The sequence below is a fragment of the Rhamphochromis sp. 'chilingali' genome (genome assembly GCF_963969265.1).
Source record: "Rhamphochromis sp. 'chilingali' genome assembly, chromosome: 1".
NCBI lineage: Eukaryota > Metazoa > Chordata > Actinopteri > Cichliformes > Cichlidae > Rhamphochromis > Rhamphochromis sp. 'chilingali'.
Window position 1 is genome coordinate 57406101 of NC_137929.1, and position 11509 is coordinate 57417609.

The 11509-nt window shown below is 42.1% G+C and overlaps 1 protein-coding gene across 1 annotated transcript; it reads right to left on the minus strand.

The window, feature by feature from the left end:
* Nucleotides 1–7085: 7085 nt before the first annotated feature.
* LOC308409229 (tryptase beta-2-like) lies at nt 7086–10183 on the minus strand (the record flags this gene model as incomplete). The annotated part of the gene is made up of 7 exons (XM_080901819.1): nt 10076–10183; nt 9739–9759; nt 9241–9394; nt 8243–8361; nt 8105–8161; nt 7899–8020; nt 7086–7430 (listed from the first exon to the last, which is right to left on the minus strand). Exons 1-7 carry the CDS (start codon nt 10131–10133, stop codon nt 7086–7088), a joined length of 876 nt encoding a protein of 291 aa, XP_080757945.1. The 5' UTR covers nt 10134–10183.
* Nucleotides 10184–11509: the final 1326 nt, after the last annotated feature.

The window sequence follows — 11509 nt, forward strand, 5'->3', positions numbered from 1 at the left end:
TGTATTTACAAAAATAGCAACAAAAAAAAAAAGGGGGGGGGGGGGGTGTGCGCGAGTGTTTTAATCATCTGTAGCTTTATCTAAAAATGAGAAGGAATAGTGACAATGCTTTTGTAACTGATGGTGGCTTCTCTGTTTGTCTGTGGCATAACAGAGGGTCGTGTCCCTAACAGGCCTGAGGTGTTCACACAGTTTCACTTGTCTGTTGTTAACGGTTGTGATGAGCTCATGTTGGTAAAATGAGTCATTCCTGTCACACCAAAGAAGTGGGTACTAACCATTAAGGACCCTTTGGAATCAGCTGGGTGTCCCACAACAGTGTCCAAGCTGGCACATTTATATTTGAGCTTCATTCATTGTTTGTTTGCTGACCTTTCAAAGTGAAAGTGAAACCAAGATGTGCCCACTGTGTTTTTCTCCTGTGTGTTTGCTGCTTCAGGGCAGAGTCTACATGTGGCTCATGAAGACTCCCTGAAACTGTGAGTTGTCTTCACTGTGGTGAAAAATCTTTTTCATCACTTTCCTTTCCTCCTGTTCTTGCTTTGTTCTTTTGGCCCTTTCACCTTTACCCCTCCACGGTTCCGCATCAGCATCAAGCACACCTGTGGTTCATTGCCCCGAAAAGAGTACCCCTCTATTTTCCTCCTCACGCACACAAAGTGAAATCAGAACTGTTTGTTTATTCTACATCGATCCAACAGTGTCTATGGAAGTTTTTTTATTTTCTCGAATCTTACCGCCGAGAGACACAAACCAAGGCCAGTAACCTTCTCCTGTCACAGTTACTTTCAGCTGCTCCCCTTTTACTTCTGCCCGTTTTTGAGGCTTTGTGATTGTATAGTTCCCAAACCAGCACCTAACTTGGACAACTGGAAGAAAATGATTATCTAATTTACTTCAAACTTTTCACATGTGCACTTGATCATGTGTGAATGTACTTTATTTCAGGATTCATAATTTATATTTAGAATTCTCTGTCTACTGAAATTTATTTTCATTTTTCATCCCACTAGCAGTTTAAGACTCAGATGTATCTGGATTTCTTTTCAGCAACAAAAATAGACAAATCAGCAGAGTTGGCACGGTAGAGGAGGATGCTAGAGACGGGGTGAGATGGAGGCAGATGATCTGCTGTGGCATACTGTGTATTTTCTTTTTCTGTATTTTCATTGTAAAAATAATAATTTTTGTTGCAAAGAAGCAGTAAACATGAGTTCATGTTAATGAACAACTGGGTCACTCTCCAGGGATAGACTGGAAACAGAAACATGTGGACATAGTCCATTTTTAGGAGTCGACTTCTGCAGCATTCATGAAAGATAACCACAGTCCTGTTCCACTTTTTGTCCGCATCAGGAAATTGTTGTTTTATCTCCAAAGCATTAATACACCGGCAGAAGATCCACTGAAACAAAACCAGGTTTTAATATACAGATGTTTAATTCTCAGTTGTGAATTTTATTTGCTGAAATGCATCAATTGCATGTGTCTAACTCAAGTAATACCCTGTCCTGATTAGGGCTGTGCGATATGATCAAAATCTCATATCCCGATATAAGAATTCTATCGTCTGATAACGATATAAATCACAAAAATGTAACATTTTTGTAAATTCTGTGAATTCTGTGAGTAGCTGTACACTGTTAAAATCTGGACATCCTCTACTGAGAAAACAACTGTGAGTAACAGGGACAGCTCCATTTAAAGTGTATTTATACAACAGTTTTGTGTGACATATGTTGGGACATTTATATATAAGAGCTAATTTGTGATATTTTGTATTATTGAATATGACACTTTACCTTGTTTGTTACTGTTCTTATTTATTGGAGGAACTGTCATCGCATACTTTGCCTTGGGATTGATAAACTTTTCTGATTTCTCTAGACTGTTTCTGTGAATCTCATTTATGCTCCAGATCAGTTTGCAGACTGTGAAAAGAAAGTAAGGTGGTTTAAACGGTTACTTAAGTCTTTAAAATGTTCACATTTTACACTCAAGCTCACATAAAATGTGCCAGGCATGAAAACCAGCTTGGCTGCACTTCACTGTCTGGTGCGATCCATGTTCACAACCAGCAGCAAAGAGTGACACTGACTGTTGCGTCCAGCCAGCTAAACCCTGGGTTGGTTCCTTCTTGTCTGCCAACATGGGCCCCAACAGCTCTAAAACAGCCCCTCTTAATGATGCTGTACCATAAAGCTCTATTTTGGGTCTAGTCTTGTTTGCACTGTATATGTTGCCACTAGGAGTAAATGGTACTTTTGTACAGAAGTTTTCATTTCACTGTTTTGCAGATGACTTGGATATTTCTTTGTCTTTAAAAGCAGAGACAGATTCATTTCAGTTGTTATTACGTTGCCTTGAAGCCATTTAACAGTAGATGTTCTTAAATTTTTATACATTAAATGAAAACAAAAAAAGAAATTGTCATTTTTGGCAAGTCCAGCCAGTGCTTTGTCAGAGGAACTCTGTCAGCTCATCTTGGAGTGTCCGATGGATTCGGACACTCCAAATTGCACAATCTGAATGAATTTTTATGACTTTTAAGTGTTTTGTGGGGATTTTTCCTAAGGATTATAAACTGGCTAAAACCCAGGATAGAAATAATATACCAGCTTCCATCATCAGACGAAACTCCAAATACGTATCAGAGGATGACTCACGTCCAACTCAGGCCACAAAAACTGAACCCTCGACAGGGGAAAACAACACCACGCCGAACCTCCTCTGGGAATCCCAGCACAGAGAGCAGAAACTGACAGGTGGAACCGTGAAGCAGTGAGCTGGGTTTTTAAAAATGCGTCGCTGCTGCCTGATGTTGGGCCCACAGAGGAAGACGACTCACGAAGACGAATTATGGATTTGATCAACTGGTCCCTGAATGCAATTGACACCCTCTTCTCGACGAGAAGCCTGGGTTTGGGAGAGCCCATTGAAGACATCTATCTTTTTGGAACCATGATAACAGGGTTCTTGCTGATCAGCGCTGGCTAGGCCCAGGCTTATCGAAGAATAAAAAAAGCAGAAACAGCTGTGGGGCCTCCCTGCTGCTGCGGAGTCGGGGCGGTCTGCCTCTCCCCACCGCAGGGAAAAGGGTAACACCACCTGGGTCTGGGTGCAGTTTCCCCCTCCGGGGGCAAGGGTAACTAGACCCGGTTCGTAGAGTACGCTTGGGGAGTGTGATCGTGTGTACAGCGTCTCTTTATGTCTGTCTCCACGTTGGTTGAGTGTGGAGTAAGTGCATATGAGAGCATGAGGGTGGGAATGGATGTTTGTATCTGTGTGTGCCTGTATGTCTGTGTCTATATGTCAGGTTGGGTGTCAGACGCCACCTCTCTGGGGACATCTCAGGCCCTCCAAGGTTTGGAGGCCTATCTCCCCCTACCACCACTTCCCCTGCCAGTGGCGGACTCCCTCAGACATCGGTGCGTTGGTGGTTCTTTGTGTCCGGGGATGGGCGTCCAGGTACACACCGGCTCACTCCTTGGCGGCCGCTTATCGGGGCCTGGAGCCTGGGGCTCGCTCGGGCCACTTCAGAGCTGGGGTGCCCCCGGTCTCTCGGCCTGGGGCTCGGTCACTCAGGCGCAGCTGGCTGCCGGCGGAGCTCACGGGCGCGTCACTGCAACTCCCCCTGGCTTCTGCTCCGCGGCTGCTGAGTGAGCCCTCGTCTGAGACTCTCCTCAGCTCTTACTGGGACAGTGGCGCAGCTGCCCCTCTGTGGGTCTTCCTTGGTCTCTTGTGTTCTGGGGGCCTCTGGATGTCTGGAGTTTTGATCTCCTCCATACCTGCTTCATGCCCTGGAGGACGGGGCTGTGGCCCCCCCCCACACCCTCTAGCAGATCATTACATGAAGGAACCTTTTAAAAACAAGCGCGTCCATGCTCACAGGTGTACACACGGGTGATCACACCCACAAACTACACCCTTTTTGGCTTCTACCTCAAAGCACACTGTGTTCTGTTGATCTTATGTGCTGCACAATAATGTTTAATATTTAGTATCTACTGTCATATTCCCATATATCATTGTGATGCTGTTTATTCTATTACTCTTGTTCTCTTCTGCTTGTTTTTTTTTCTTTCTCAGCAGGTGATCCAGGTGATTGATATATGCATTTTTTTTCTTTTTTTTTTCTGCTCATTCTGTTGGTTTTTGTCTTTTGCCCTTCTCCCCCGTCCCTCTTCTCAGCTGTTTCTCTTTCCCTCTTTCTTTCTCCCCTTCTTTCCTTCAGTCAAGTCTGTCCCGTATTCAGCAAGTGAAAATAAAATAAACAATAAAAGGTGAATTAAATGGACCATTATGGCAAGGCTGGGATGGTCAATTTGGTAAAGTAAATCCGTTGGGCATCTTTCTTTGCCTTTAGACAATAATTCTGATGGCAAAAGAGCCAAACGGGACAGGCAAAAAGAAAAAAAGAAAAAAAAGAAACAGCTGTTCAAATCCCCACAATGCTGCCCACTATGTTGATTGGAACGATGGATTAGCGAATTCCATAGAGAAATGGAGGGAGGCTCAGCACCCACCCATCTCAACATGATGCTTTTCCTGGCCAACATTAACAGTGACTGAATTACATGCTCATGTTGTACCAGTGAGACGGGAATATATCCCAATATACACATTAATGGGTTTTCTGTCACCTGATGACTAATGGCTGTACTAATATTGGCGCAGGCCTCTTTCAAAAATGACTGGATAATAGCACATTCCCACAAGCAGTGGAATGCCCACTCTGACCTTACACTTGAGACAGTTTGGAGATGTTCCCATATTATGCTTACTATAAATATACATTTCATTTCATTTCATTTATTCATTTATAAAGCACATTTAATAACAACAGGGCGTTGACCAAAGTGCTGTACAACATAACAATTAAACAGTGGCATTAATAACAACAACAGATAAAAATTAAAAACAGATTAGGATAAAAGAATTGGTAACTCCCCTACAGTTTCGAAAGCCAGAGTAAAAAAATATGTTTTAAGATGCGATTTAAAAAGAGTAACAGTTGGGGCCTTTCTAATGTGGAGAGGTAGATTGTTCCACATTTTCGGTGCCACAACCGCAAATGCACGATCTCCTCTACACAGCAAAATTTCCAGTGTTAAATTAACACTGGAGAGTGTCTATATGGGTCCACAACACTGTTGAGTGTTAAATTAACACTTTTGACAGTGTTATATGTTTAAAAGTAACCTAGTCAGTTTTGAAGATTAACAATGGCTAACACTGAGCAGTGCTGATTTTCTAACACTGGAATATTTCTAACATTTTGAGTTATTTTCCAGTGTTAGAAAATCAGCACTGCTCAGTGTTAGCCATTGTTAATCTTCAAAACTGACTAGGTTACTTTTAAACATATAACACTGTCAAAAGTGTTAATTCAACACTCAACAGTGTTGTATTTAACACTCAGAGGTGTGGACCCATATAGACACTCTCCAGTGTTAATTTAACACTGGAAATTTTGCTGTGTATGAACCATTCTAGACTTATGTAAAGTAAGGAGTAGGTGATCACTTGATCGAAGGGCTCTAGAGGGCGTATACAGCTGCACAAGGTCAGACAAATAATCCGGTGCCTGGCCATTTAGCACTTTATAAGTTAAAAGTAAGCTTTTGAATTTAATTCTAAAACGCACTGGAAGCCAATGAAGGGAAGCAAGCACCGGAGTAATATGTTGGTGTTTCTTTAATAATAATAATAATAATAATGGATACTTTATTGATCCCCATGGGGAAATTACTTGTTTTTCTCTGCATTTGACCCATTCACTCAGTGAAGCAGTGGGCAGCCCACTAAGCAGGCGCCCGGGGAGCAGTGTGTAGGGACGGTACCTTGCTCAGGGGTACCTCAGGGTAGCCGTTAAGAGGCGTCAAAAGGCGAGCTGCAGCATTCTGTACAAGTTGGAGCTGGGCCAAGCTGGACTGACTGACACCCACATAAAGTGAATTGCAGTAATCCAGTTGAGATAAAACAAACGCATGAATTGCTCATTCCAAGTTTCTATAGGATAGAAAAGATCTCACTTTGGATAGGAGCCTTAATTTAAAAAAGGACCGCTGGACAACTGAATTAATTTGTTTCTCAAATGTAAGTTTGCTATCCAAGAAAACCCCCAGGTTTTTTACATGCGTTTTAACAGCACATGTCAGGTTGCATAAGTCCAAATCTGGGGCATTGAAATTGGTCCAAAAATAATTACCTCTGTTTTATCCTCGTTGAAGGTAAGAAAATTTGAGGCCATCCAGGTTTTAACTTCGTCGAGACATTTGACTAACGATTTCATGGGCGTAGAGGTGTTTCTATTAAACCGAAGATAAATCTGGGTGTCATCGGCATATGAGTGAAAGCAGATGTTATGCTTCCTAAAGATTAGGCCTAGGCGCAACATATAGATTGAAAAAAGAATTGGGCCTAATACGGATCCCTGCGGGACACCACAAGTAAAAAGAGCTGGGGAAGAAATAAAATCATCAAGGCTCACGGGAAAAAGTCCTCTTGGAGAGGTACGACCTAAACCATTCCAAGGGGATACCTTTGATACCACATTGTGCCAAACAGGAGATCAGAATGCTGTGGTCAACAGTATCAAAGGCTGCAGTTAAGTCTAGGAGCAGGAGCACAGCTGGGTCTCCTGAGTCAGTGATTAATAAAATATCATTAAGCATTTTTAAGAGGGCAGTTTCTGTGCTGTGGTGGGTTTTGAAGCCCGACTGGAACTTCTCAAAAATATTATGACTGTTTAGAAAGGATTGCAGATGCTCAAATACAATCCTTCCTAGAATTTTTTGACAGAAATGGTAGCTTGGAGACAGGTCTAAAATGAACAAGAACAGAATAATCAAGTACTGGCTGCACTACAGCGTGCTTGTATCCAGTTGGTTCTACTCCAGAGCTGAGACTGCTATTAAAAATAGTTAAAATGTCAGGACTGACTACCTTAATAATCTTTTTTAGAAAATGGGTTGGGACTCCATCTGAGGTGCAGGATGATGTCTTTATGCTATTGCAAAGCTCTTCTACCTGGTTAAGACATGTTCTTCATGTTTGTATTGAACTTGAGTAAATGTGTTGATCTAGTTTCCAACAGTTCCAGCAAACACATGGAGCAACACAACGAGAACACACAGAGAGGAGAAGTGAGTGAAGTGGATCAGGTTTTCCCCACTGCAAAACACACCCACACATGTCGGAGAAGTGGGAGGGGCAGTAGGAGGAGCAGTGGTTTGTAATGAACTGTGTGGGGAGGTGAAGGTAACAAAGCCTGGTGGTGTCCCTGTAACTGTGTCGCTGATCCATTTCTGGTACTGGGACACAGGAGTGTAGACTGAAGGAGATGCTGTACATCCAGGCACACTGAAAACTCCACTCTGGAGCCAGACTGATTTACTCTGAGTCATGAGTGGCGCTCCAAGTTTATCCTGTGGAAAGACAGTGATGAAAGTTATTAGGACAGATACAGATGTGTAACTCTTAGAAGTTGACCTTTTTCACCTGAGAAAGTTTTAACTTTGTTGGTAGTTTTGTTGCAAACTGCTCAAATAAATTAAGGGAGTAGTTGATCATCACAGTATATCACAGTCCGTAAAACTTAATGGATGTCAGTCTGTCCAGTTAGGAAACATGAACCACTGTGAATCCATTTCAGCTGCTTTGGTGCAAATGAAAGTGACGATTCCACAGACAGAAAGTTTCAGACAGCTCTTTTAAAGGAATCAGTTTCATCAAATAAATTAGGTTTTTTTTAAAGAAAAAAAGACCTTTGATTAAATATGAATATGAATATTTATAGACAACGACAGTAAAACAAGTAAACCAAAGTGTGACTAAAGATGAGATTATCTCAGTGACAGTCAACAACAGATTATAGTAAATAAAGTTGTGGTCACCCAACATGAATTCGTCTCTCTAGTACAGATGATGCTGTCTGGGATCCATGGAAATCTGGCTTTGCACACATCGTTTCCCACTACTGATACTTTTGCCTCCTGCAGGTTATATCTCAATGCCTCTGTTTGGAGAGAATTTAAACATCAAGCTTTTCTAAAGACTCCAACATAATGCTGTAAAATCAAATAAATATTTTATGATTTACCAATGTCACCAAAGCCGATGGCCCAGCTGCTGGTCTCATTGTTGAAAGTGCTGTTTTCTGAGGCCAAGCAGATCGGCTGAATGTAGTCTGTGAAATTCACAGGAGCCGACAGCTTCAGAAGACAAATGTTGTTCTCACGAGTCAACGAGTTGAATCCGGGATGGCAGGTGGCGTTTATCACGTTCAGCCTCACTTTATTTGGGTCTGGATCTAACACCCTGTTGCTGCCCAGCAAGACCACCATGCTACTGTAATCCCTTCACACACAACAGATATTTTTATTGTGCCTCATGTTGATCATTGTCACAGAGCAAAGCAGTCAATGTCACGAGTTTCCTTTTTCCTTTCAGCCCTTTGTCGTGTGTGTGTGTGTGTGTGTGTGTGTGTGTGTGTGTGTGTGTGTGTGTGTGTGTGTGTGTGCTCAGGTGGTTGAACCTGCTGGCGCACTACATAAATGAGTAATTAACTCTGATGGTCAGATTCATCCATAACACTGAGTAAGTTTATGTTTCAGGTGTTGCATGGAGATCTAGTGTTTGTAGAGGAGCAAGCTCAACAAACATCAGCAAACACACAAACTGTGTGTGATACTTTTTTAAAGCAGGAACTTTTTCCAACATGTCTGGATATGTAACTTATATCTTTATGATTCATTCATGAGTTTCTAAAATCAGATCTTGGATCAGTGATTGTGCTGCTGATAATTCTGTGTTTTCCAAAGGTTGCATGAAAGCATCAGATTAGTTGCATTGTACAGTAGATGTTAATGCAGCCGGTCAGTGTAGTTAGGCTGATGGCAGCTAGAGGGCGAGACCAGTGTGTTTTTGTATAGAATGTTATGTTATGTGTGGGCAGAGCAAGAACAAGAAAATAAAGTGTGGTTATGAATCGTACAGCGTATAATTGAATAACACGACAGGATGAAATTAAATTAATGTGACATCTGGTTTGATTGTTGTGCAGACAACTCTGTACTTTGCAGTTCAGCAATTTGTGTAACAGCTGTTGTTTTTAAATGTTAAAAGAAGTGAGCAAATATTTTTAAAAAAAACATCTCTAGTGCACATAAATATTGCACTTGACCTTCATCATCATATTACTCCTCAACAAAGTGTAAACTTGCAGCAGTGACTCACGTTGGTACGGAGGATGCAGCTGTCAGCACCCACTGGTCGGTGATCAGAGACCCTGCAGAATAAGTGTTTACAGCAGCGAACCAGGGCCAACTTCCTGGTGCAGCGTCACGAGCTCCTGTGATGCTGCTGCTGTTCACAGCACTTCTGCCACATGCTGACAAGAGAAGAGAGAGCACAGCTAAACAGATCAGCCACCATATTAAAACCACTCAGAGAGATAACACTGATCAATGCTCTGCTGGGAGATCCTGAGCAGTGACATTTATGTGGATGTTATTTTAACATTAGACTGTGGTTTACATGTGATCCACAAATGTTCCTCCTCTGTGTCAGAAAACTGGAAGATTTTACTGAACAAAATCACATCACAGTTTATAGAAAAACCAAAGTCAGCACACTCTGTCACTGAAACAAATGTGGACATCACAGATTTATATGTGCTCATTACTGTACAGCTGACAGAAGGAAGACAAGGTTCAAATGTCTTTGGATGCTTACTGGGCTGCTGTGAGTGACAACCTGGAAATGAGAAAACACAGACAAACCTGTTAAACCTGTGAAAGTAAGCACTGACTGCTTTCTTCGAACTTGAAGAACTGATCACACTAAACACAACACTTTTTAGGGGAGGGGATTGTAGATCTTTAGGTCTAGTTTCTATATTTAGAACAGCTTTTAAGAAAATCTGCATCTTTTCTGAGACAAACTTCAACTTTTCATTGATGATGTTGATAATTTTGACATAAAACCTTTAAACATTAACATACCAGTTCATCTTTAAGTGACATGTCTTTGCTTTATAGAAAGAGAACAACCAATCAAATCATTTTCTCACCTTTGCAGAAGAAAATGATCACCACAGTGAAGCAGCACACAAACTGTTGGAGAGCCATGGTTAACTGCACCTCTTTCAGGTCATCTTAGACTTTAAATATGTCAAATTTATGTCCAGCTCCGCCTGTTCCTAGCAGTCATCAGGGCCCCACCAAAGAATCCAGTCAGACTCGTTGGTCTTTGTGCTTTTTGACCACAGTTAAGCATGATGCACTGAAATTTGGGGCAGGTTCAGTTTTCAGTTCAGTTTTATTTATACAGCCCCAAATCAACAACAGTCACCTGCTACTGTAAGGTAGACCCTACAGTAGCAGGTGAAAGTCCCCACACAGCAGACTGCAATCAGACCTGATCAGTTTGTTACTGTCACTGACGGTGTCATATTTTTGGGATATGTCACGCACATTTTAAGGCACAGATGACACTTTGTAGGTTACAAATAATCCGGTTATTTGTCGGGCCTTTGGTACTCTTGGGGCCCGGTCGTCCCGGTTTCACCTCTGCCTACCTTCAGGCTTCTGGGGCGCCTCGCTGCAGCTTCAACACCCTCAGTATCACATATTTGCGACACTCTCTCACTCACACACACAATAAGAAGATTGTTGATTTATGTATTTCTCATTTTTGTGTCCCGCATGTCGTATCTTTGTTTTGGTTTTCGGTCTGTTACAGGTGCAGCAGTTGGCGATACATTTTATTTGCTTGTATCAGCGAGCCGTCAGACAGGTTTCTTTTTTGTCTTTCCTCTGGTTTGGTTTAGTGACCAGCCCACTCTGCTCACAGGATTTCTGCTCTTAGTGGGTTTAAGAACAGCAGGCTGGCTCTCACAACTGGATCTTCAGCACAGCAGGTGGGTGTCTGTGACTAACAGGCAGGTCAACAGCTAAAAGTGAACCGAGAGAAAGTTTAAACAGTGAAGCAGCCACCGCACTGACTGAGTAACATAACAATTTGATGAAGTATGACGAGGAGAGGTGCAGGTTACATACCACTAAAGAACAGCCACTTCTAGAGGAGGGAGGTACACACACACACACACACACACACACACACACACACACACACACACACACACACACACACACACACACACCAAGAAGCAGGGAGGGAGGCAGATGAGTAAGAGAACAGCTGTTACAAAGACAACAAGCTGCAAAGGTGAGAAAATAAGAGTGAGACAGTATAATGGTGCTAACAGAGCTTCATTATGTTGCCTCATAAATGACTGTGTGACTGATTTAAATTCAGTGCCACACAGACATTACTTATCCACACAGGGAAAAGCAGGTGGTGGGTAACATAATATTCCAGAAACACGCTTTGCTGATCCGATCAGCTGTTCATAACACTTCCTACGTTAGAATAGATGTCATCGTGAACTATCAAGGCTATACACTCAAAATAAATTTCCTGTTATTTCGTGCAACTTTTTTGT